The 27,296-nt window shown below is 41.8% G+C and overlaps 1 protein-coding gene across 1 annotated transcript; it reads left to right on the top strand.

Moving 5' to 3' along the window:
* The first annotated feature begins 15,629 nt into the window (after positions 1-15,629).
* Positions 15,630-17,127, top strand: LOC125907359 (serine protease snake-like). The gene is made up of 6 exons (XM_049609018.1): positions 15,630-15,660; positions 15,742-15,943; positions 16,003-16,170; positions 16,241-16,335; positions 16,510-16,667; positions 16,741-17,127. The coding sequence occupies exons 1-6, from the start codon at positions 15,630-15,632 to the stop codon at positions 17,125-17,127; spliced, it is 1,041 nt and encodes a 346-aa protein (XP_049464975.1).
* Positions 17,128-27,296: the final 10,169 nt, after the last annotated feature.

Here is a 27,296-nt window from a genome sequence, read left to right as displayed (position 1 = left end):
CACACGATGGTGCCTGTTCTCGCCAAGGATAGTGCCGAGCCGTGTGCCGTGCCGAAGCCGTGGGATTCTAAACGGGGAAGTAAAAGGGAACCGAACGCGTGCCAGCAGCAGCCGCAACCGCCTGCGAGGCTGTCAGTTTGAATGAAGTGAGTTTTGTTCGCCTTTTTTGTGCTGTGTGTAAGTGTGTTTGTTGTTTCTAATGTTTGGCGCATGCGCTGTCCGCTGTGGACGTAACATTCCCCTACAAACGTATTACATTACGTGTCTGCTTACTATGAGTGTTGTGGCGGTTTCGGACGTTGAAAGACGCACTGGCTTCCTTTTGAAGGATTCTTTAATTTGCGCCTAAAGTTATGCACGGGGAATAAAATTCTAAGAAGTGCGGCCTTTGAAAGGGAAATAACCATTCAATAATTAAAGAAAAAAACAAATCAAATAAGTGTTTTTGTATTCTTCGCATAAAATTGTCCTTGGAGGCCGATAGAATGTACAGAAATCAGAATTGCTTTTCTTCAATGACTCAACTCACACTCCAACTCCAACAGCACAGTCAAGCATTATTATGACTTTTAAACGATTATTTTCATTGCTTCATTGCAGTCCCCTTTGCTGAGCTCGGCCTCGGCCACTTCAAGAATGTCCTATCCAGAAGCTATTATGGTCTTATACCGCTTTGAAGCCGTCGTGAGCAAAAACGAACGGCCATGGGGACGGCTATGACGTGACCTTTAGTTCAGCGAATGCTGGCACATGCTTGTGCCAAACCCTCTGCAAGGGATTAAATATGGATTGGTAGGAAAGTGGGTTCGTGTAACAAAGCGCTTTCATTTCCCTCTTGGGCCAGAACGGCATGACGCAATGTTGGAGTACGGGAACAAAAAAGGTTAACAACGTAGAATGAAAACTATACAAAATGACAGTTATTTGATTTTCGTAAAAACAAATCAATTTGATATTACACATTGTCAGGAATAACTTTAACTAACTGTATTGAATTTTTTTTGTTGTTTTAGATGTCTTTCTCAAGCATGCTCTTGAACTACCTTTAGGATCATAAAACCATTCACCACCAAGATTATCAACATCCTTTTCTACTTTCGTAGCAGGGTCGTCTATTCCAACAACACACAACACATCACTCTCGATCGATTCGAGCACTCTCAACACCGTCCGGCCTCGAACGCCGCCATCCGAAAAACATGGAACAACCGCGTAAAGTGCGTAGAAGGGCGACACTTTCGGCGTCCCTTTTGGGCGTGCGTTGTGTTTGGTCGAGCCTCGCGGTATGAAATTTCACGCTGCCTGGCGCGAGAGGGGCGCGCGTACGCTGCACGGTGACTGTGACGCTATAATAATAAACCGCAATCAGCATAAATCTTGTAACGTCACCGTAACTCTTGATGGTGTCGTTGTGGCCGCTAGTCACTCCTTTTTGTCGGCCTTTTCTTCCCCCTCCCCTCCTCTATGCAGGCATCCCTGGACTCCCTGGAGAGTTGTTTGTGAAGATGAAATCCTTCGTCTTGCTGGTCCGCCTGGGGCAGACCACACGCCCGAGCACAATCATCAAACGAAAAGGTATTGGTCGGTGATCGAATAGGACGGCGGTAGCGTACCGCGTGCCACGCGAGGTTTGCGAGTGAAAGTCGAACTCGAATGAAGAATAAATAAATATTAATCCAGTAATCTAATCAAACCACGCAATAAGCTGACCGGTTTGATCGATGGTTTCAGCAAATCGAACTGCGCTGATAGGATTGCGGATTATGAGTTATGGGGCGGCGAGCACGAGGTGAACGTTGCGTACTCGGTACGCGTGTTCTGTACGCACTGGGACCGAGCTAATCACGTTACCACCCGCTGGGAAGGGAAACGACCCGGGAGTACATGGATGTACTGAACGGGCTGAGCGGGGCCGAAACAGACAAGGCGAACGTTCTGGAGGAGGAAAACGCGATGAAGTTTATTTGATTAGATGTTACTGGGAGGGGGAATTGGTGATGCTGAATCCTCACACGGTTCGAACGAATTATCTTTACTCATGAAATGAAACAGAGTTGTTAGAATCGAAGCAATGTTACGTGCTGTTTGTAATGAAATGAACCGATCATCTGTCATGGTTGGTGTGGTTTATTGATTTTGCTTCAACTGAACTGGTACGGATGCTCCTTTCGTGCATGCATGGTCTTTCTGCGTAACATAATAGCTTTTACCGAATAATAGAGTTACTGCATGGTGTTTTGCGTATCAGAATAAATTCGGAATGCAAAATATGAGGCCCTCATCTTTATATACATACTAACTCTTTCTGTAAATATTCCGTCATTGGTTTTTTAGGTATGTTAGGCAGGCAATAGGCATGTTATAAGTTGAGCACATCGAAACTTATACTGAGTACTTTTGCTTTTAACTGACCTCAAAATCTAGATGTAATAATTGTTTCACACTACAAAAATACCTAAAATTTTAGCAGTACGTATACTTACTTAGAATTGTGAAGTTAAATTTCACCTTTTATGTATTGCACGGTTACGTCATTGGGTAACAAAGTTATTATTTATAAAGTTTCTTTAGCCTTTCCTTTCCCAAAATTATCATTTGGCTAAACTGGATACATTATAATTTATGTAAGCTCCAAATATGGCATCTTTTGTAAGAAATAGTGTGGTTCTATGGATGATACTGATTTATGAATGACATAATGGAGAAACACCCTATTAAAAGTCATTGTTTGTTGATGTGAATTTATGATAATTTCATGATGCTGCAGTTGAAATATCTTGTCAGAAGCAGTTTGTCAGGTTTAAAAAAGGTAATTTTGAATTACAAGAACAGGAACATTTCAGGGAACATTTGAGACAACTAGACGCCATGCTGGGTGAATATGCTGAACAACCACACCAGGAAAACTCTTGAAATGATTCCAAAGGACAATAACTGGGTTCCAAATGAACTGACAAGCTGAGATGACTACGACCGCCATATGTACACATATGTGCAAATGATCCTACGGAACTTTTAAAAAAGTACTAAGAAAAACTACAAAAAGGGTTATTCTATCCCACTTGCTGTATAACCTATTGCCATAACCTGTAACATAGCTCATTCAAATTGCTGTTCTGAGCTGGTCGACTCAACATGCTCTGGCAGACCGGCGAAGTGTTGCAATGTGTGGAGAAACTCAAAGCATTTAACGATCAAAAAGACTACGATTTTATTAATATTGAGTCTGATTGCTTGGTGATTATTTGAAAGTGATCTTGAATTAAGGATCATGAACACATGAAACTTCTCCTTAAATTATGAATTTTACCGTCAAAACGAATGTAAATTGATTTGTTGAATGAAATACATCCCTTTTGGTAGTTGTATTTAGTATTTATTTTTTAAATTTAAAACGAATCACATAAATGTAACATATTCAACCATTTTCCAGAACACTGCCATCTATTCTAGCTATGAAAGAAACCATCCCTAAAAGTATACGCTCGAGCGCTCCTGCCCATCTAACGGCACAAGTTAAATTTAATGAATTTATTACCCAATAAAAGGGTCATCTTTCCTCACGATCTATGCTACCGTTCCGTTCTGCTCCATACAAACATTCCCATTTCCATCTCAAATTGGAAAGGGCGGCAGGACTTTGTCTATTTTACCCTTATCAAACTTGAAGACACTCTGACCTTCGGTGCCAGTTTCTTGTCTACCAATTTTCAACGGAGGTACAGAAAAAGGTACGGACAATTTCAAGAAGGAAGCATCCAAACAAACCTCTCTTGGTACTATTTACCATTTTCCCTCCCACGTTGTATGCTGTCTTCAACGCTTCGAGAATCAGCTCCATGTGTATCCCTGTGTATGTGTGCACGAAGCTTTAGATAAATTTACATTTGAATAAGTTATGCTCATGCATTGCCCGTTGCCAGTGTTTCTGCGTAAACACCCGTGTCTGCATTGCACTATTTCGCATTTTTCTCCACTCCAAACGTTGCGAAGCCTTTTAGATGTTTTTCCCAAGAACGGACGAGAGGAGTCCTTTTCTCCCACACTGCAATGCTATTGGAGATGTAGAAAAATAGCGCTAGCGAAGAAAAAAAATGGTCACTGCCACACACATGTCCATGCGACAGTGTACAGGGTTGTGCCGTCGCTTCTTCAACATTTCATATACGGCTCATGTATCCGGGCTCGTCCAAACCGTCTTCCGACGAATTGAAGCTTGGCTGCACCAAAGTGGATCTGCTTTGTCGCCAATCTTCTCTGCAGCTAACGTTTCTGTTTTCTTTCTGCATCCTCCATTCCAGCTGCATTATTTTCTAAACCATTTTCTTCGCTATGTGCTTCTTCAATACATTTTTCACATTGCACATAAATCATACTGGCCGGAGTGCCGTTGGCTTTTTGGGGGCGCTTGTCCTGCCGCCGGTCGGTCGCGCCAGTTTTGCGTCCTGAAGATGATGATGATGATGATGATACTGATGGGACAGCAAGGGTTCGATACGAGCCGTGTTTATCCGACCTCTTATGTATCCTTCCGGTGCTTCCGGGATATTGCAGGCCTCAACAATTGTGACGTCAAATATGCGCAAATACGCTCCCGTGCTCAATATTTCATCCGGTCCAGGTGCTTCCGATGATACTGTTTATGGGTTAGCAGTATTTTTTTCTTCACGAGTATCCCAAGGATGGTTTTAGTATTGTTTCCATACTTCAGCAAAGCCGTCAAAGGTGGCATTATTCAAACGGTACGACAAATGTAGGTCAACAACAAACCCGAGTCCGTCGATCGTTGGTTTCAAGTGCCGGTCGGTGTGCTGTTTTGCGGGAGGCATCGGTCTAATGTCGGTGAAGTGATAAATCGCCCCGCACTGTCAGTGTGCGGGCGCGCTGCAGGGAAGCGTTATTGTGTACGAAAGCAGGCAGCGAGCGGCACATTTGTCAGGTGTTATTGATGAAAGGGATTTGAAATAAATTCTACTAAACTAATTTACGGCGCTTGCTTTCCCAGGCGGGTGCGTGATGCTGTGGCATTGTAGCGGGTGAATTTTATTATGATCGCAAGCGATACTCTTCGGGTAAATGCACCATTTTGAGATGAGTGTACTCAGGAAAAGAACATTACATTTTGCTTCAAAACATTTCAGTGATAGAAAACAATATAAAACTCGGCAGTTTAGGTAAGAAGTCATGATAGAGATAGGCTTCTTCTCGAACTGGTAGTAGTGAGAGCTACACAGTAAGTAAAGACTGGAGTTTTGGGAATCATCTTCAATGGGTCACCATTAGTCTATGTCCTATGTAGCTCATATGTAGTTGAGGCCTACTAATGGATGCTTCGAATGCAAAGATCCTAAAATTGCAGATACACTGGACAAAGACCAAGCCGACGAAGCAGTTCATTTTAAAGCACTTTTCTCGACGGATGAAGCTGGACCTAAGTCACACCAGTTCTCATATAAATCTCTTTAACATGAATACTGTGTGATGAAATCCAAAATTTGACTGATCCGGAACTTTGGTGAGTCCAATGAGGTCCAATGAACACTAATCTATTCCAAACTAAACACACCTTAAGGTAGTACATTCATTAGTTAAGATCTCTGGGCCTTCATGCATCTCAATGTGAACGAAGCTAATAAAAGAAAGTCAATCCCTTTCACAGCTCTTCAAACAGTATTCTATTTCGCATTTTTCAGCACGTCATTTGACAAATTTCATTTATTTAAAAAGAAAAAAGATAAAAAATATTGAAAAAGTAGCGTTATAGCGTTGAATTCGCCATCCCCTACCAAACGGAAGCATTCATCTCTGCTTGCCCCACGCCCATTGAACGCAACAGATGATCGAAACACGTCAGCTTTAATGTTCATCGCTTCGCAAACGACCAACCTACAGCGACCGTATGTTTTGCGGCCTTATCTTTCCAGAAACATATTTCCGACCTGTCCAACCTGCCCCAAACGCTCCCGGAGCACAGCCATCCTGCCCAAAACAAGTGTGTGTGAGTAGAAAATACCATTCTCCGTGGGGGCGCATCCAAATAGTCTCTATTTCATGTCGCCTCGACCACCCCGAGGCCGACAGGCACGAAGCCTACACACATCAGCATCATGTGAGCTATTCTGCTCGTCACCCTCACCAGTCATGATCGTCATCATCAGCACCATCGTCATCGTTGTGATTACCAGGCGCATTTGGGCCCAGCAGGCCCAGGACCATTAAAATGACATTACAAATAATTTAATACTCCCAGTGGCAATAAAACCCGGCGCTGCCCCCATCTAACGCAAACACGTCCACACACTAACACACACTGTTACAAAACACACACAAGAACAACTGTATCTTGTGTGTGACCCATTGGGAGCTTTTTTTTGTACTCCGTGTGTGGCTTTTTGCTGAGGTCGGTACGATGTTGGGTGGCGCGCTTGGTGGTGGTCCCAGCGAGCAAACGACCTACATTTGATACATTACAGCTTCACGGGTTTCGCCAGTTTGACTTTGAATGAAATTTTCATCAGCCTAATGCGCAATCGGAAAATCATGCTACGTTTGTGTTTGGTGAAGCGCTTAAAATAAGCAGCGCATGGGTTCGGAGCTTTGCCGAAATGCTTTTATCGAAATTAACTCGTAATCCATCAGTTCCGCAATGGATGACGGCTAAATTTAGAACTGAATGTGTTAGCTAGTCAAAATAGTATCCCCAAAAACCGAGCTCCCATTCCGGTATGCGGTCTTCCATTTCCTTGCCATTCGTTCACACAAATCCTCAAAATAGCTCATCGATTGCCGAAAGTTTGAATATAAATTAAAGCGCCCGAAGCATTGTGCAACGCACCCACACACACATATCTCATCAACCCACCTGCCGTTGGCATCTCGGTGCCGCTGGAGTGCAGCGGGACGGGAAGATTAAAGGCAGACCGTGGATAAATGAACGCTTGCCGGCACAAACGTCACCTTCACCTGGAGGCGTTGTGGCTGGCGCTGAAGTTGAATCGATTGCAATCAAACTTTCTCGCCGGAAGTCAGAATCGTCGAAGCGCCAGCAAAATAAAACGCGCACCAGGCGATGATGGCGATGGTTGGAAAGTTTTTGGTCCAGTTTTGTAGAGAATCTGCCTTTTTCCACTCCCACCTCCTTTCCTTCTTCTGCTGGGCCATATTGTTTGATCCTCTTTCCCCGGTGGGATTTCTCCGGGGTGAGAAATCGTGTCAAACAAATGAAGGAAACAAATAGGAGGTCAAAGTAGAGCACGTGGGCAAAAGTTCCCCTTCTGGGGCGGCAGAGTCGGGAGGTCAAGCACACCTGGGAGGAAATCCGGATTCCAAACGAACCGAAATTAAACTTCACTTCATGCGAAAGAATTTGTGATTTCGTTGGCGTGGTCCAGCGAGAATTGTTGTTTGGTGAGCTTACTGGAGCTTTTATTTTCTCTTTACGGATTCAGTTCTTTAAATCAAGCTGAAAAACTTTTGTAGCAGAAGGTAGCACAAAGTGTTTGGAATGAATGCACAAACTTGTGCTGTGAAAAGAATCGTAAAACAGAGCTTGATATTGAAACGTTGTTACAAATTAATACTTTAAATTGTTTGATGCTCAAATTTCTTATATTATCAAAACAATTTTTCAAAAATAATGCAATTTTTTATAGCAAAAAGTATTGGAATATTATAAGTTTAAAAAGTAACAATTTCAACCACAAAACTAACGAAAACAAACATTAAAACATGGTATTACAGGGATTTCCACGATTTATTGGTTGGTTCCCATCAATTTTTGGTTAGTTCCCACATTTGTTTGGTGCGTTCCTATGATTTTTTGGACGTTTTCCAGAATTTTTTGGTCCAATAGTATTGATATCCAATCGGAAAATACCAATATATTATGGGAACGAACCAAAAATCTATGGGTAACGATAAAAAAAATCGTGGGAACGCACCAACAAATCATGGGAACTGACCAATAAATAGTGAGAAACCCTGTAAAGTCAACATATCAACAATTCATGCAAAATTATCAAGACTTTCATAAATACATTTATGAAAAGATTTTGTGACCAATTCAAGTGAATAGAAATGAAAATGAATGGAACATTTTTCACAAATTGAATCTGTTTGCAGCAAAGCAAACCCTAAAAAAAAGAATCTAATTTGCTTCTAGAACTAATTAATGTGACAAATGTATTGCAGTCTCTTAATAAAGGAAATGTTTGTACTAAGAATACAAGAAAAATAGATATATTTATGTGATTTATGCTACAACTCTAATTCAGTGTTTCACAAAGATTGCTAAAAAATAGTCTAAAACATTTAAAACCTCCTGCACTGCAAGCAATGATACAACAAACCGCAAATCTTTTGAACACATATCTTTTTTACCTTGAAAACAACCCCAAAACATATTGGTTGTGTTTTCACAGTTACATCGTTTGAGAGCTTTTTTTCTTCCAACAAATTATCCCTTTTCGTTCAACTAGAGCTTCAAAGAGCTTTTCAAAACAGGAACGAAAGAAAAGAAGAGGCAAAGCAGTGCGAGGCAACTGCTTAAGGAAAGGATTTTGCATCGCTTAGCACACACAGCACGCTGAGCGAAAGTTTCCGAAAATGTTTAATCGAAAAAGTTTATGACAAGAAGCAATATGCAAAGCGCACGATTCGCACATCGTACGGTGGATGGGGGGGGCGGTGGGAAATGAAGCAAGCAAGGAAGGAAACTTCCATCCCCCGTGAACAGATCGTCTGTTTTTCAGCCTCACTCTTAACGCCCCTTGCTGTATGACATTCGTACCCGGTGGTCGTTAGCAGTTGAGCAGTTTATAAATGTGATGGAGCAACGATGGAGCAGGGAAACTCATTCACTGTCTTATGTAAATGTGGCGAAGCTTCTTTTCAAACAGTTCACACTTCTTACGCGCGAGAGCTCGTCCCTCTTCGCAATGCTGACGCTTTCGGGGGAGCGCTTTACTTCCGCAAAGAGTGTGTTTTTTGCGTGTCGTTTAGTTTTACCTTCAAAACGAGGCGTTTTTTGCTTCTTACTCTCCCGATAAACTACTTCCAAACTGCAGCAAAGAAACTCCAGACCAAAAAAAAAGCGTGCAAAGGAGGAAAAATATGAATTGGAATGCGATGCAGTTGGAGCTTTATACTTCTGGCAAGCACGGGCTGGGGTGAAATTTCACCATCAAACTTTCAACCGCACCGAAACTGTCATAGCAGCAGCAGCAGCAGTGGTAGTAGTGGGGGGAAAAATTTGCCTTCTTTTCGCGCCAGTTTATGATGACTGTGAAGTTGATGAAGTTGCTGGGAATGCTGATTAGTGGTGGACCGTACCGCGGTTCTCGAAGAAGACCGGCAAGGATAGTTTTCATCGTATCATAAATTGCGAGACTATAAAGACGGTAAAGGTACTGATGGGTTGTTGTTAGAGAGGATAGTACTGTCTTGAGTAGCGTATTTAAGGACGTTTGATGTGCGGTGAAGCAAAGTACAGCTTATTATTATCTTTCAATTATTAAGATGTTCTGTATCTGCTAAAATGAATATAGTCAAGTTTGTCGTTTTGTTAAAAAAATGGAAAAAAATTCACCGAGTTTCAGCATGCATTTTCAGCATTGTTATTCAGCACAACGTTTTGTTAATACGGCCAAATAGGAAACTCATACTAACACTCATTTACGATATTTCATCTTCAAAGAATTTAGTGTAAAAATAGACAACATGCAAGATGATTGGGAGACCTAATGGTATATAGTTGCTTCAAGTCCTTGCTTCTTACATCACATCGCTATCAGATAGGTTAAATAAACGCTCTTCATCAAGGAAACCCTTTAAAGGATTTTCTGATACTTGAATTTGACAATTTGGAATTAGAAGGTGGTATCAAGTCCTTATATGTGAGAAGCGATTAATGGATAGAATCAATGATCAATGAAACTTAACATATTTTTATAACTCTAGAGATATTTTCTTATAAGCGACTGGTCCAATTCTACTATAAAACTGAATTTTTGGAAATCCAGCTATAAAATGGGAGCGTCAGACCTCATAATATATTTTCTTACAAATGGGTATTTAGATGCTTAAACTTTGCAATGGAATAGGTTCAGGTTCTAATCATGCATTTGATTATCAGAAAAATGCCATAAAAATCGCTCTAAAACTGCATCAGCATTGCAATACCCAACACAGCAAAGGCTGTGATTTATTGCTCTACAATGCCAATCGAATGATATAACCTCAATAAAAACCCCAAGCGCTGCGTATGCATTTTTCACATGCATCTCATTTGATTCATTGCAATTGACGACAGCGGCACCGTTCCAATGGCCCCAAGAGCGTCACTAAATCATGAACCCACCGAGAAGGAATGTGCAATTTGGCAACATCCATAGCGCACCACACACACACCACACGTTGTCCACCGTAGGCAAATTCTACATGCTTCGATCCAAACGTCCAAAATGTGAGCATAGTGTAAGCCTTTTGCTAAAACGATTATTTGCATCCGTGTTGTGGTCGAAGAAAAATACCCTTAAATCGAGGAATGTACCCCAATTTCGAAGAGCTATAGCACTATAGACATACATGCTGTCAGCTGGTCGCAGCCCTTTGTGGTGACGTTTGAGAACGAAAGAAGTGATGCAACTGAACACTTTGCAGCGGACGATGAAAAGCTTCGATTACAGTAACCGTGCAGCACACAGATACTGCCGCGCCCTGTGTAGCCGATTTGTCACTCAATCGAATTAGTTTCACTCACCGACCAACGGAATCTGATTGCACCTTGTGAGGAACCGTCTTTTTGCAGTGAACATCATGCTTTGTGATGAAAGCATATCCACCTTTCGATCGCAATCGAACTCTTCGGCACACAAAGTGCAAAGTAACGTTTAAGTTGCTGCTTCCACTCGGTTGTGAGCAGGCACAAAAAGCACAAAAATAAGCTTTCAAACACCCATGCAACCATGGAGGTGGAAGGCCGGAAACCTCAAATGAACAAATTACACATACCTCACTCGTCAGTGTCAGGGCGAATGTCGGACAGTTTGTGAAGTTCCGTAGCTCCTTCTTTCTCTGTGTCTGTGTGAACGTTTTTCAGCAACGCTAGAACAAACCAAGAGGCTGCCGGCTCCAAAGCGACCAACATAAATCCAATAACCATAGCACTAAAATTGGATTCCTGCAGTGTTGCGGTGCAAAGGAAATGAAATGTTTTCAATATCCTTTCAAGTTTGCTGTGGGCTTGTGCTCCTGTTCCTTTCGACGTTTCGTCACCACGGGAAAATGCGAGGAAATTGAGAGAAGGAAACGCTTGCATTTCGTTCACTCTTCTTGCTGCGCTTCACTCTATTCGGGGAAGAGTGTAGAGGTGCCGGCACCAGCCGTTTGGTACAGTTTTACCCTCACAAAGCTGAAAAGTAAAACGGTAGGTTGCATATTATTTTTACCTCTTTACCTTCCCCACACTAACTTTGGTTGAGTTGAGTCCCTGGTTTACGATGGAATGCCGCACTGCGGTGAGATGAAGTAGCGTGTTCCAACTCAACTGCAGAGGTGCTCGATTTGAGTGACCAGGAATCAAGAGGTTGAAGTCACCTCAGCTTAACTGCTCAGCCGTATGCGGTGGTTGTGATTTTGTTCTTATTCTATCCAATGCTTGTTCCCGTTTGCCGATTCAATTAATGTGTGCGCTGTCTCCGGGATTCGATAGGGCTTTGCTTAATGATCTGCTTTACAGTGAAGATATCAAAGAGTGAGCTGGAAGTGGATTTGAGAATGTTTTTAATGATTTTTCAAAGGGTTCGAGATGAAAACCTCCACCGCTGTCGGTGCTGTAAATGATTTATAAATCAAACAGCTTGTGCGTCACAACAGCGTGCCAGCGTTGTTCTTCAAACAGAAAGCAACCACAAACCGAATAATAAAATACATCAAACTTGCCCAAGGGAAGCAACCGAACCCCTCCGGAATGGTAACAAAACCACCCAGGATTACTTGCTTAACCGCTGTTAGCTTTTGTTGGTTTGCGGGGGGCGGGAAGGATACAAAAAACCAAAGGAGAAGGGAGGGGGGCGGTACAAAATCACAAATCTGTTGAATTAATTTGTGACTTTGGTTTTCCCTTTTGAATTTAATCATAATTTCTCTCCCCTGTTTTAGCACTTTGCAAGGCTGAACGAAGGTGTGGTGGGCAGGAGGCAGCGAGGAAGCATTATTCGCCACGGAAACGTAACAAACTTTCCTTCTGCACCGATGCTTTCTGGTACCGATCACGAATAAAGACGTTTCCAAGATTTCAGAGAACCCATACCGTATCCTGGTCACGGCACCAAAACCAGCCGAAGTCGAGGAGAAATAATTTCCATCCAAACACTGGCAGGCTAATGAGATGCGAAATTAAATTATTCTGTAAATTTCGCACACCACCACTGTGCGAAAGGGGACTGGTTCGCTGGTGGTGGTGGTGGCTTTTGGGCCAGGAAACGGAAGTTAAAAATCGTCTCAAAAGATGGTGGTGGTCACAAAGGAATAACGCGCTGTAATTTCGCATGAATTTTGTGCACTTTTGAAGGTGTTTGTTAATTTATTCAAAGCAAGCATTTGTGCGTATTCCCCAAACAAAGAAGTTCAATTACATGTTTTAGAAAGGTGAAATTAATAATTTGGTTAATTTGTATGACAACCTTTTGGAGAGGGAATGTCTTTTGAACACCGTAAACGTCTCCATTGCTGGTGGTTTAAAATTACGCACTACTTGTGCAGTGCGAACAAACCAAATTTCACCGCAAAACCCCGCGTTTTTGCGCAAGTACCGAAACGTGATAAGCAAGCAATGCGCGTACCGGTGGAAAATATTTCACCAAATTGCTCCCATTCACCTTCGGGCCCGTCCCAAAACGGACGCCCTATGAACCCCGAGGGTCGACGGGGCAAACGCTAACAAACCTCAGCCACCGGTGGCAAAGAATTTGAATAAATTTATGACCAAAGCGTGATTGTACCTTTCACCCTCCAACCTCCACGCCTGAGGCTAATCGACCGAACCCGGTTTCCGATGGATACAGTTTGGCGGTTCCGTACGGCACAACACTGTGACAACCTTAATGGAGGGAAAGAAAGGAAGCATCAGCAACGGTACGCTTCTCGGGACGCATTATCAATCCGTGTCGGCAAGCTACACTCCTGGAGGTTGGTAAAGTTTGGCGTAACTTTGCAGGAAAACAATACCCTAACAACACACTTTGAAATCAAGCCCTTCTAGGAGTTGCCAATACCCCGTTGTCTTCATCGTACGCTGCACGGAAGGTGTGTGAGATGGCGTGGTGAGAATGGAAAGATTCTGGCTTTCACTAGAATTTACATTTTGATTGGAAGTATAATCCATTTTGCTTGGCCGTTCGTTCCCTACCCTGGCGGCAACGTTTTGTTGGCTTGTAATCCTTCCATTAGAAACCGATTCGGTGGCAAAACTTCTGTTCTGGGTGCGATTCTGATTTGCTGATTTCAATGAGCAGAAGAAGAAACGATGGTTTGCGAGGGGGAAATGAATGACGCTTCACAGAATCGATTATATTTGCTGTTTGTTGTCTGCGGTTATACCGGTGAAACTCTTTATAAATATTGAGATAGAATGAATGTTACACAAACATGCCGATTTGATTTTTATAAAGAATGAGCAGGTTTTGTCGTATCTTTGTATAATATATCTGTTAATGTTTCATTTTCTATGGAAACCTGTTGAAACTATGTGACAAGCGTTACTGCATTCCAGAAGAGTTGGCAATTGCAATCAAGTTTGCATTAAAAAATAGGGACAAAAATGGTAGATTTTTATGGAGTTATTTTCATTCGCATCAATGAAACATTAATTGCTCTTTGAAAAATAGTATCCAATGAGTCAGCAGCCCCAATTTTGCGCTTTTTTTTCAAAAAGACAAACAAATGCGCTTTTTTTTTCAAAAAGACTTATGTTGCAGATAGTACGGTCACATTATCACACTGATACCATTCCAGTCTTTGCTTTCTTCGTGTTACACAATCACAATAAACAACCTTTGACTCTTTGCAGTCGTGTTCGCTGATATGAATTACTTGCACACAAATCAATTTTCAGGGGCTTTCAAGTGATCGAAGATAACCGCTGTGAACTACCGAATGCTTTTTTTTTATTAACACCATTCTTCGTTTTAGAAAAGATATACATTTTTTTACGCAAAAAGCTGTTTTACACTATAAACAGTTACAAGAGAGCAAAATCTCTACTTCTGCTAATCAGGAATTTCTGCGCTTCGGATCGTAAGTGCTTCATAGATCATAGGTTGGCGTCCACTGGAATATAACACCAGGGGATCACCCGTGCATGTTGTTATACTGTTCACATTATTTGTATAAAAATCGCCGGATTTGTATAAAATCAATCAATTAGTCAATCAATCACAAGGACGGCCGATACGTTAAGCTCAGCTTATGTCTATGTTTCTTACGTCTGTTAATGGTCTTTCCTAAGAAAGGCGATTAAAGTTTATTTGTACAAATGCGATTGTGATGCTTGTTACTTTGTGTGACTTTATGGGTTAATTTGAGATTTAATAAATTATCTTGTTGGTCTTCAAAAAACATGATCAAGAACTAATGCGCTACACACAGTTGATTTTTACAATAAGGGCGATCATTCAAAATGCATACAGTTACGAATCTTGAAGAAAGGCTCATGAATACTGAGTTCACAACAGTGTTTTTATATATGAATGTTAATTAACGACCAAAAATTATGTGCAAACTTGAAACATATGAGCTTTGATAGTTGTTTTATTGATTGGTAGATGAATGAACCTTTCCTACATCATGTTGCGCAGAAGGTTTTTGCAAATAGTTGATAGTTGACTGATAGGACAGAAGACAGAGAGCAAAAACGATGCGATTACGTTCACCAAAGCAGGGCAGCTTCATTGCGCGGGCACCCAATAGAACGGTTTATCACTTCTTATCTCTTTCCTACTTCAATTGAACTCACTTCCTTCATCTCACTATGGCAACCGCACGCGATGTGGGACAAGCGACAAGAAGTGGCACAATTTTTGAAGTTTATACATTAAAATTATGTTGCCAGCTGTATTTTTTCCGAAACATCTAATACGTTTATCACACATGTGCTACCGAAATCCTTTTTTGATATCGCTTTTTCTATGGAAGGGCTAATGTTAAGTATAACAAACTTGACGCCTATCCGTATGCTTTTGAGCGCTGTGCGCAATTATCGGTCGATGTTTTGTTTTCACACAGCTTTCGCTTTTAACATATTCTACTGACAGTGCCGGCACTAATGAACGTTGAAAAAGTAGATCATCACGTTACCCCGCTGTATGCACTGTGCAGTGCAATATAGAAGGGTGTGTTGTGCGCACCGTGCTCACAGTATCACTTAACCCTTCATCCAACAGACTGACGACAATCATTGGTTTTAAAGCAATATAAAGCGATTGAACATATTCAGTTAGCATCAGTTGATCATAGTTTCCTGTGGAATTAAGATGTTACTGTGTCTGTTAATATTGGTGAGCGTTGCAGTTCCATCTACTCTGTCTACATCAGGCTTGCCGATACCAACAGGTATTCCCTACAGGGCACGAATGCTACCGTACGAGAGAACATCTGTAGACGGTAAGGCACGAGGCGTGCGTCCTGAGTACAACAAATCGTGATTTTGTGTTTGATGCTCTGTTATCTTGTCTGGTCTTGCAGATTGCGAGTTGCGATATTTTAGAAGTGTTTCCCCGGATCAGTTCATTTCATCCGGATCGCCAGCATTTCCTGGAGAGTTTGCTCACATAGCGGCCATTGGTTGGACACAGCCAGACGGTACCGTTCAGTGGAAGTGCGGAGGATCGTTGATATGGGAAAACTATATTCTCACTGCAGCGCACTGCTACGCCGATCCGGATACGTAAGTCATACTACTATAACCAAAAACACATGAAAGTAATAGTCCGCCTTGTTGTGCAGAAATCTTTCGCCGGATGTAATTCGAATAGGTGATCTCAATCTCTTTGACGCTGACGATGATGAATTTGTGCAGGAGAGGAAAATCGTACAAATTATACGACACCCGCTGCACAATGCATCCACCGTTTACTATGACCTTGCGCTGCTGAAGCTGGATAAAAAAGTTATGTGAGTCATTTGAAAGTTGTTTCAAAGCGTCATTTGATGTACACTGAAATATTCTTCCCTACACTGTAAGCCAAAGCGAAGGAGTTATCCCAACCTGTCTGTGGTTGGACGACAGCATACCGTTCTCAACGCTTGAGGTTGCTGGATGGGGTCAAACCGGATTTGGTGAGTATAAACAGTATCTTATTCTTAATCATAGGCAGCACAACTTCTATAAATCTGCCTGTGAATAAATATCCGATATTTTGTAAATACTATACTTCGATGTGAGTCAAAATGTTAGTTAATTTAGAATCACTCCACGTCCCAGTGATAAGTTCTTTGATGCTTTTAATGCAGGTAAGGAGAAGTCAAATATGCTTCTGAAAGCAGAGCTGAAATTGATGACAAATACAGATTGTGCAAAGTATAACAATAAACGCACTCAACGTCGACTGGGTAATGACCTAGCTGATCACCAACTGTGCGCCTGGGATGAGGTAATGGACACATGCCCGGTGAGTAGAAGCAATTGAAGTGTGTTCGTGTCCTTTGTAGCTAAACAATATTTGCTTTGAAAACTCTTGCCAGGGAGATTCTGGAGGACCGCTACATTATAATCTGTACTATAAGCACACGAAAATTCCGTTTCTTGTTGGGGTAACGTCGTTTGGTAAGGCGTGCGCAGTTTCGCAGCCCGGTGTGTACGTAAAGGTTGCTAAATTCAAACAATGGATAATAGAAACGATACAAGAGCAAGGTGAACAAGTGACGGCCTTCATGTTCGAGCCGCTGGCCTGCGCTTCAAGAAATTCCTATACGCGAGCAACATTTGATAGAAAATTCGATGAAAGGATGTATGTCACGAGTGTTCAAATGCTGTGGCCGCATCAACCACCTCCCGACGCATGTGCTGGTATTCTAGCAGAACCTGATGCAGTTGTAACATTGGCGCAATGTGTCACCTTCAATGGGTAAATGGAGTTCACTAGTAGCCCAACATATTTAGTTATGAAAAGTAAAAAAAAAACTGGCTATTTCTAGGACTTATCCATCCCGTGTGAAGTTGTTTGATTCGGAAGTGATTGATATAACGGAAATTATTGTGCATCCAAACTACACAAAGCAAGCGGACCGCTTCTACAACAATATTGCAGTTCTTAAGCTTAAGACCTTCTCAAACTTTCGCCCACAGTGCATACTCTATGGTTTTAGCGATTATAATAAGTATCAACTGCCTGGTTTCACCCCGGTTTCACATGGCAACAATCACCTTGAAGGTAACTATATCAAGTCTGCAAGAAAGTTTACTATTTCGTATCAAACTATTCTCCGTTTTCAGTTATTCGCAACGATGATCCAGCGCTTGTGAAGGTCATGTTATATGAAAATCAGACGTGCAATCTGACTTCCCGAGGCCTTCAAGACGATCATTTTTGTTTTGGAAACGAAGAGTTTCTTGTTCCGGGTGCGTGCGATCTAGTTCTGGGTGGTGCAATTTATAATTTGGTAGAGCAGCAACCGTATGGATTGCATCTTTTTGGGCGTGATTGTGGATTCGGAGAACCTTCGGTGGGTTTACGGCTTGGATTCTACAAACCATGGTTGGAGTCAATCTTTCTGCCTAAGAATAGCAATGGAGATACTTCCCACACTTCTGATGTACTGACTTTCATTGACACAGACCTGTTTAGAGGTTATCGATGCAGCTACTCAAATGGAGTCGAGGGTATATGCGTGCCGGTTACCGACTGCTCTTCTATACTATATGTGGAAAAGATGCAAAGGAGAGTTATTTTTTGCAGAAGCACTGCGGTGATCTGTTGCCCAAGCACGCTCCTGACAAGACACCCATCTGAAATAGAGACAGAATTTAACGATTGTGAAGCACGATACCAACACTTGAGGAAGGAGCGAGGGGATAAATGGAAAGCAGATAAGTCGCTTCAGTATTCACACACGGTAGGTAGCATCTAGAACGGTGTTGAGGTGTGTGATCGAAGTATGTCTAACACTCCTTCACAGGCTTCGATCGGATGGCATCAAGAGACAGGTTTGAAGTTTGAATGCTTGGGATATATCATCAGCACCCGCGGTGTAGTAACGGCCGCATCATGTTTGCAGAAGCAACCTACCGATCCAACGATTGTACGTCTGGGCGAGCAAGGATGGAACAGTGAGCAGGCTAATCTCAGTTATGGACTGATTGAAGTCACAGCCATGCATCCGTTGTATGATGAATCATCGTTGGAGCACGACATTGCAGTGATAAAGCTAAAGGAAGCCATCACACCACACGTACACTTGTTTCCGGCGTGCTTGTGGCAAAATACAACCCATTTACCAGTGACACAAATCATACTAAACAATGGTGAGTTGGAACTACAAATGTTACAAAATGTACGTGATATTATCTAACATAGTGTATGTTTCCAGAGTCTGGTGAGTTTGAAGACATACATCCGTTGTACAAAACGGACTGCGAAAAACGGTTAAATCTCTCAATAACCAAACCGGAAATAGTTTGCATGAATGTTGATTATGAACCCTGTACGTTAACAAATCGAGTGTATCTTGAGTATTCATTCCTGAATTGCCTTAAGATACATCAGGATAAGGTTACAACTGTTGTTAGCAACCGTCATTGCTACCAAGCAGGCAATCCAATAGTATGGAGAGAAGAATACGAAACCGAAGAGCCAACAGATTATCTGGTTAGCTTATACAGTCATGGGGACTGCTATGCCCAAATCTCCTTGCGCATTGTGCGACGTGTTGCGTTCTATGTTGAATGGTTTGCCAAAGTGCTCAAATAAAAAGAGATAACAATAGAACTGTTTTGGTTTATTTAAATGTTTTAAGTGAACGATTTGATGATTTAAACGATTTAATAATTTCCTTCATCAACACCGCCAGGTGAGCGTCCGGTGATGGTCGCTTCATTAATTACTCCCCTAGACTTTCGAACCTATGTTTCCTTACGTCAGTCACTGAGAAATACAGTTTGAGTTGATTTAAACTTTTGGCTCCAAATGTCATACCGACAAAATAACCCCGAAAATGCTTACGTGTTTGTCATTTCATAATGAGATTGAACTTGAGCCAACCGTAACCATCCCGCTGTTGGCTGCTAGATAGATACATTGAAAAGTTTTACCCTCATTAACTGCATGTAAGCTGGGATGTATTTTTGTCCCTTTCGCTGCTACCTCCTTTCCTCACGTAAACATACCCATGTCCAAGCGTGCATTTGCGTGTTATGCTCGCTTCTCAATAAAGGAGATTTTCGACCACACGAACACGCGCACCATAGGCGACCTCAGCAGAGCAACGGGGGAGTTTGCCACTGAGCAACACTACTAAGTTTTTTGTTGGAGGATAATATTATTTCATTCCTCGCTAGACTTGGCTTTGACTGCAGGGCTGCTCTGGAGGGGGCAGGTTTTTTGCTGAAGTGGCCGCTTAAAAACTTTTCCTAGTAAACCCAGCGCCTGTAACGGTGCCGTTGTCGTAAAACTTTTTCAATTTTGGAGCAAATGAGCACCCGTACAAGGGGCATCATCATCATCATCATCATCATCATCATCACCAGCAACAACCAAACTCGCAGCGGTTGTGTGTGCTGTATTTGGGCCGCATTAGTTTACGTGCTTGTCTGGTGCTCCACCATCCACCATCAAATCATGGCCGGGTCTGGAACTCAACATTGATAACTGGGCTGTGCTTTTTTTTTGTGCGCTTGATGCAAAGTTTACTAAATTGACCATAGCGTGAGCTCGTGTAACATAAGGCTTTTAGGTAACAGCTTAAATCAACTGTTTCCTATTGGCTTCGTTTAGCTAAAGGCATGCATCATCGCAAAGTGGAAGCTTAATTGTTGTTTGATTTGTATTGGAGATTGGTGTATCTTCTTAATCTAGATTTTTTATGAATGATATTTATTGATAAAACTTTATTACAATCGTGGTTTCATTCAACCACATTCTCAAGCATGATATCACAACCATAATACTATCGTTACTGAAATACGCTTCCGTTGATTTATTCACCCAAACTCTAAACTGGTCACGTAGTATGACTTCCTACCGAAAAGAGGCATCAAGAAAATTGAAAGTCTTACTTCGCTTACAGAAGACAACGCAACGCACTCGAGCCTCCACCGGCTACGCTGAGAGCGAAAACGAGCGTCCCGCAAAACGGAAGACGAAGCTAGTGCTTCAGGCAAAAATGTCATAAAAATGCAATCTGAATGCAAATGAGCCGTGGGCCGCTCTGTGCCCGCACCGTACCGGAAGCACGGTTCGATGCGATGATGAGTTTCCTGTGAGGTGTGAAAACCAATTTCGAGACGCTTCGTGACATGTACCGAAAGGAAGGAAGTGACCTATTTCGTATGCGGACTAGAAGTGCACGGGGGGAGGGTCAGGCAGGGAGGGGGCGATCGAACCTATTGCCTATTGCGAGCGAGAGATGGAGAGTGGGAAGTTTTATGAAACAGCGTTTAGGCAAACCATTACATTCAATTGCAGCGGGTGTAAAAGTTTTGCTATAAATGGAAATCTGTAAAGGCATTTTCTGGGAGGGACTGTCCTACAGAATTGGTTGAAACGGTAGTAATAAATATATTTCCTTGATTTCACATTCTTTTCTGTGTGTAGAAAATGTTGGAAAATTATTTTTCCTGTCTGAACTGTACAACTTACAAAATATCTAGTTTAAGTTCTAGGAAGAGATTCTTAGTTCTTCAATTAAATTAAGAATTAATAAGAATTGAATTTAATTTTTAGCTTACAGGGTTTCCCCCGATTTATTGGTCAGTTCCCAAGGTTTTTTGGTGCATTCTCGCGATTTTTTTATCGTATCCTATAGATTTTCGGTTCGTTCCCTTAATTTATTGGTATTTTCCGATTGCATATCAATACAATTGGACCATAAAACTGTGGGAAATATGAAAACATGAAAACTCACCAAAAATTGATGGAAACCCACCAAAAATTGATGGAAACCCACCAATAAATCGTGGGAAACCCTGTATAATAGATCCGAATAATTTGGAAGATCAGTTTTTCATCACTTGTGAGTATGAAGTTGGTCAGGTTTGAACGAAGAGTTTGGGCTAATATAAACATCAAGAAACATTAAAACTAAATTGATAAGGAAATGTGTCGTGGCTAGTTATTTGAACGAAAGAGAGAAATATTATGCTTTTGAACTGAAAGTAGTAGAAAAACAGTAGACATCTTGACATCCTGACATCAGTAGGTAATGAGACATCTTGATTTTTAAATATAAAAATGCTATTTCTACTAGCATCGTAACTACCAACGTAGCACGAAAACATAATATTTGAATAAAGCAGCTATAACGATCCCAGCTAACCTTTCTAACCCAGCTTGGTTTCAGTACTGGTCACATCAAGCATCATACAGAGCCCCCCCGTCTGAAAACTCATCTAAAAATGATTTGTAACTAAATTGGAAACACCGAGCAAACGGTTTGGTATCCCCAAAATTTTAATTACCGTACCCCAAACGACGTCAACTAGTCGGGGCCATCTTCCCGTTTGCCATGCCATGATGGATCACAACACACAAGCGGTAACAGATTGTTTGACTGCATCATAGCATCGCTCGTAGCTCGTAGCTTTAGTTTTGGGCAACGAGAGCCTTTTGGGTGGAGATAAACTCCCTCCAAAACTTCCCCAAAACCGCGCCGTGTCAGCCATGTGTCACCAAAAGTTGCATAAATTATTCATCGTGCAGTCGCATAAATCTCTTACCGAAAACTATGAATTGCTAAGCTAAATGCCGGCGAAGAAGGCACCGCACTGTAAAGTTTTCCTTTGCGTTGCTTTCCAGGGCATCTTGTGTTATTCGCGTTTCAAAATTACACACTTTTGCGCCTTAAAATGCATGAGCTCTTGCCGTAAAAATATTCAAATTAAATATTTCCTTCTGCCTCGTGCTTCAGAACGGCGCAAGACAGCTTTCGAGCAGGTTGACAGCTTTCGTCCAATAAAGTGAGATTGCACACGGATTTACTTCACCCATTATGCAGTACGCGCGGAGTGCAGCACGCACGCCCCAGTCGAAGGAAAGCGATAGTCATCTTACGCCACGACCCATTTATCTTCAAGATGTGACACTCGACCAGAGTCTAACCGGCTTTGGGCACATACTTTGGGGCAAGGGGCTGAGTGGCACAAAATGAGATCGTTATTCTTCGCCCCATTATTCACAGCAGGTGAACCGAACCAACCACTCAATATTGAGTCGGTCGGTAGTCGGTCGCATGACGTGATGCGTTGCGTCGGAGTCCTATGACGGACACGGAACTGCACCGCCACCAGTGCTGGTGGCATTTTTTGGAGGAGGAGAACTGAACAAAGGATCACAAATCAACCGCTGCAATGCTTCCGGTGACAACCGGCTCGGCGGCTGCTGAACGGGCAAGAGCAGTGAACGAAGAAGAGCGGCAGTGCGACAACCCGAAAAACGAAATCCCCCGGGTGAATTTATTATGCCTTTTCTTCGATAAGACGCTCGTAAGATATTCTTCTCACTTTTTTCTCGAGCGACCCCAAAGCGTACCGAATCTTGCCTCGGAGGACCGCAACCGAAGGTCCACGCCAGGTGTGAATAGATTTCCACTTTTTCCAGAACACGACACGGTACTTGATGCTGGTGCCACCCAGGGGGGGGGGGGGGGAAACGGGGAAAGGAAAGAAATGGACGGAATATAAGACATAATAGCTATCAGATGATGATAATTTATGTGTGTGTGCGATCTATAGTCACACATACACACACACACACACTCTAGCTACACATTCCACGGCAACGATATCACCTTTCACGGAAGATAAATGATGATATCCCGTAATATAAGCGACCGTACGAGCGTAATGTCCTTCGCACACTCCACTGAGTGGAAATGGGTTGGTTTTTGGGAGGCAGCGAGCGAATTCCTTTATCTTACGCCCATTACTCGGCCCGATTCGACGTGTGAAGGTGAATGAGAAGAAGGTTGTTAATGTAGGGAAATTGTTTCACAACCATCGTTAAATGTTAATCTAGCAACGAGGTGAATAATTTACGACTTATATAGGAAGCTTAAAGATGGGTTGTACACCACCATACTGTTGGTTGCTTGGAAGGTTATTCCATCGTATCGCTAAAGCATTTTAAAGCTTCTTTTGTTTGCTGGAGTAAAATGTCATGCACTCATGGGAGTTGTTATTATATTCTTATTGGTATTTTGTATTTCACATTCGAAAAACCACAATAATGACCCACTACTACTTCGCTATTCGCACAACTGCTGGCTTTACCATTTTTTCACTTTAATCCTATCCACTTTAACACGTGCTCCTATCCACTCCATGTGCTCCACATTGACCGAAAAGAAAACCCTCTACAGGCGTATTGCACACCAACCCCCGTCCAGCACCCACCTGGAGCCGGCTGGAGCAGAACCGGGAAGAACCTATGGCAGTGGAAAACAATTTCAAAAATAATCTTGTTTGTGTTTGTGTAAGCAAATAAAGGAGAAACTGGCCACGGCTCCTGTTTGGTAGTGAGACACATTTTGTGAGGAGACAGAGGAGAAGCAAAGCCGTAGGTGAGAGCTGGGTTGAAGGGGTTGATGGAAAAGCATAACAAAAGGCGGAAAATTGGAGCGTAACAAGGTTAGCGCAAGCAATCACCGGCCACCGGTTCTTTATTGCTTTGTTTTGTCCCTGTTCTGGGCGGTTCTTGGCAGGAGCGTAGCATCTTTGGCTGCTTTGTAAGCACACAGGTGCTTGAGGGGCTCGAGCGAAAAGCAGCTTAGGTAAGCGTTGGGTGTGTGTTGCGATCGATTTGTTTACAAATTTAATTGTAATGCTCGTCGATTGACGATGGAATGATATATTTTTCCTTTAATTTGTTGCGTTTTATAAAAAATATGGTTTTTAAAGCTTGCATGGAGCATAAAAACGGTTACGCTTTAAAACGCTAGCTTACGAATTGTTCGTTCTTTTCTCAAGCACACACTTGAGAAACCGTTTGCAAATGCCACCGACGCAATGCAGTGCAATTAATTTTAATTGGCTGCATGCTTTCACGCTTTCACCGGTGGCTGGTGGTATGTTTGTGGTCTAAGGTGCTAACAAAATCTGTACAAAATGCAAATAAAATAAACGAAGAAGGGTACGCATTTGGAGGAAATTCGCAACAAGCTTTTTCCTTACAAATAAGGAAACAAAAACTGTTTTTTAATGCAGCTAAAGGTTTGTTGATAAAACAAGGCAAGCAAAAAAGTTTCAAAAAACCCTTAATGAAGGTTCTTTTTCAAATATTTTTTAAAGCATTTATTAATTTATTAAATTAAAATATTTATTAAAAATGCAATAATCTAAGAGAATTGTTATTCTAAAAGTACGATGTAAGAGATTCATTTTACAAAAAAATCAAATTAAAAAGGATTTTTTTGGAGAGTAATTTCAGTTTTTCTGTATTTAACATTCAAATACAACAAATTTGTCATAGTTAAATAAAAATTAATTTTCAAACTTAAACAAAACAACACAAATGATCATAACTAACCCTGATCGTGTTGGGATAAAGTTTAACCACTAAAGCTCTCACTCAAGATTCGTCTCTTTTCTTCCACGCATCCCTATGCCAAAATCCCTCTGCGACACCCTGCGGCAAATTTCGGCACTTCACGCCGGCTAATCTACGACTAGCGCACCAGCAAAAACGAGCTGTTCCTTTTCACCCCAGCCGGCTACTGAAACTCCTTGCCTAGCCATGCCATGCACATATGAGAAACTGCTTCCTGTTGTTGATTTCCCGGTCGTCGTCGTCGTCGTCGTCGTTGTTTGTTTCTCATTTCCCCCGGGTTTTTCTCACGCTTGGTGTTCATACATATATTTTTGTACCTTTATTTTGTGAGTTATGAAAAACACTTCCTATGAGATGGGAAATGCGTAGCAAGGCATGAGCGAGGCAGAGCAATATGGACAACATTCTATCTTTCGTCAAAATGTATCTTCACCATCGTGCGAAGACAAGTTTCGCCTCGTCGTCGTCGTCATCGTCATACTCGTCCTATGCAAACTTGGTGTGATGAATTGAAACGGTTCCTACGACAGATAGGGCCTTGTTCTGAATGTGTGAGTGTACATTTTTTGTTACTTCCGTTTAGAAGGAAAACTTGTTTTGCCTCCCCAACACACAGCATGATGAAGATGCGCCGCGCGAGAACATGAAAGGGGAAAAAGTATATATATTTATCGCTGTGGGCTGTCAAAGTTTTTCTCTTTGCCTCGTGTCTTTTGTTGCCAATCATGGGAAAAATAAACTTGAGCAACCTCCAATTTGTTTCCTGATGACCTGTGAGACCAAAGAGAAGAACACGGCTTTGCTTTGTGGCGTTCATTTTAAGCAATTCACCTCCAACTATCATATTTAAATGGCTCCACTTGATGAAATGGTAGAGCTTTTTCAGAGCTGTTCCTTTCACAAAAAAAAGTTCACTGCACTCTCTTCCATCTACTCCACACTTCAAATAAAATCATATAAAACAATCAAACTCTCAACGAGGCTTCAATAAAGGGCAGCACAGATGTTGCCGGTTTCTCCATCAACCTCACTACACCAATCAACCATCCAACAACTGTGGGATGTGTGGATGCGAAAAACGCCCTTTCAAAAGGTACCACCACCTACCACACACACAGGCTCCCCTTCACTTGTCACACCCTGAACGGATCATACCGCATGCGAGCTAAATGTTTTCCCATTAAAGGCTCGCCCGTTTATTGATGCATTTAATTTAATGGGGTTCAGAGTGGTAACAAAAAATTATCCACCCATTTAGCCCGAGAGACCGGAGTTGGGATGGAGTACCAAGCTCGCCAAGAAAGCTACATTGATGACGAGAATGAAAAAAGTTGACGAAGGGAAGGGAAGGATGGTACACATATTGCTTGGAAGTAAAACCAGGCACAACATATGGCTACATAATTTAGCTGCCACATAACCGTTTGCAGCTATCGTTAGAAGTTTAATCGATCTTGAGTGTATTACATTAATAATGTTTCGGTAGATACAAGAGCTGCACGAGATGTTGCTCGATCTGCTGGATTTACTCCGCGAAATTTGTTCGATAATTCACAGCAGTGTTTCGTATGGTCAAAGACATTGCCATCGGAGTCGATTATCGCTTGACTCAATCATTTCTTAACACGCCATTCTTCCATCAGTGTAAAATCTCATCCAAACGAATGGTTTAGTTTCAAATTTAGATTGACATGCAATGGTATGTTATGAAAAATTGTGTAAACTGTGGTTTTACACTATCAGTGATAATTGAATTGAAACGATTTCTTTAAAGACATTTCAAGACTTCCTCGAATGCATAATTTCCGTATAATAAGAAATAAAAAGCTTTGTTTTTTTTTAAATAATAAAAATTGCCCAAATCCATAATTAAAAATTGCTTTCACTTTCAGCTACTAATGTTCAGTCCTCCGTGCCATTCCCTTAATTTGGTTCGAATAGATTAGTCGCACTTCTGCTCTCTACCTATCTTGTAAATGTTCAGTTCAATAAAGTAAAATAAATAGATTTTTCTTATTTTTTACCACTCAACAAAAAAAATCTTGCAAGAGCGCATAGCTTCGTTATTTAAGATTTATTGCTTAAACAGCAGATTCGTGAACAAACCATAACGCATTAATCAAAAGCCACTCACAGTAAAGGGCAACAAATGTTGCCTTATCAACGCACACTGTGTCGAAAGTCAGCTTAGCTACAATGTTACACGTCGTGCGCGGGTAGATAGTGTTCATTCACTTTCAGTTCTTACGTACACGCATCGTCTTGCAAACCTTATACCGCTACCGGCTTGCGCAAAACTCATGCGCACCAGAAACGGAACAGCTTCGTCTGCGGCAAGAAGCGCGAAGTGAGGTAAAGTTTAAATTAGTTCAGCGCAAAGCCTGATCGAAATAATTTCGTAACATAAGATAAATAATTTCGGTTTTTCAATAATTTCGGATCTAGCATTTAATTAAGATAAGCTACGCGTTACAGTACATCAGTATTCATCTTTGTTGTGTGCGTTCTACTATTTTGTTCGATTCACTACCACGGTTGCCT

Source organism: Anopheles coluzzii, chromosome 3 (assembly GCF_943734685.1).
Source record: "Anopheles coluzzii chromosome 3, AcolN3, whole genome shotgun sequence".
NCBI classification, from domain to species: Eukaryota; Metazoa; Arthropoda; class Insecta; order Diptera; family Culicidae; genus Anopheles; species Anopheles coluzzii.
This window is presented reverse-complemented; position numbering and strand designations above follow the sequence as displayed.

Excerpts from the sequence above, each read along its gene's own strand:
- LOC125907359 (XM_049609018.1), top strand. The coding sequence starts at position 15,630 with ATGCTACCGTACGAGAGAACATCTGTAGACG. Across the intron at positions 15,944-16,002 it reads TGCTACGCCGATCCGGATAC|AAATCTTTCGCCGGATGTAA; the intron begins GTAAGTCATACT and ends CTTGTTGTGCAG. Across the intron at positions 16,336-16,509 it reads ATGGGGTCAAACCGGATTTG|GTAAGGAGAAGTCAAATATG; the intron begins GTGAGTATAAAC and ends CTTTTAATGCAG.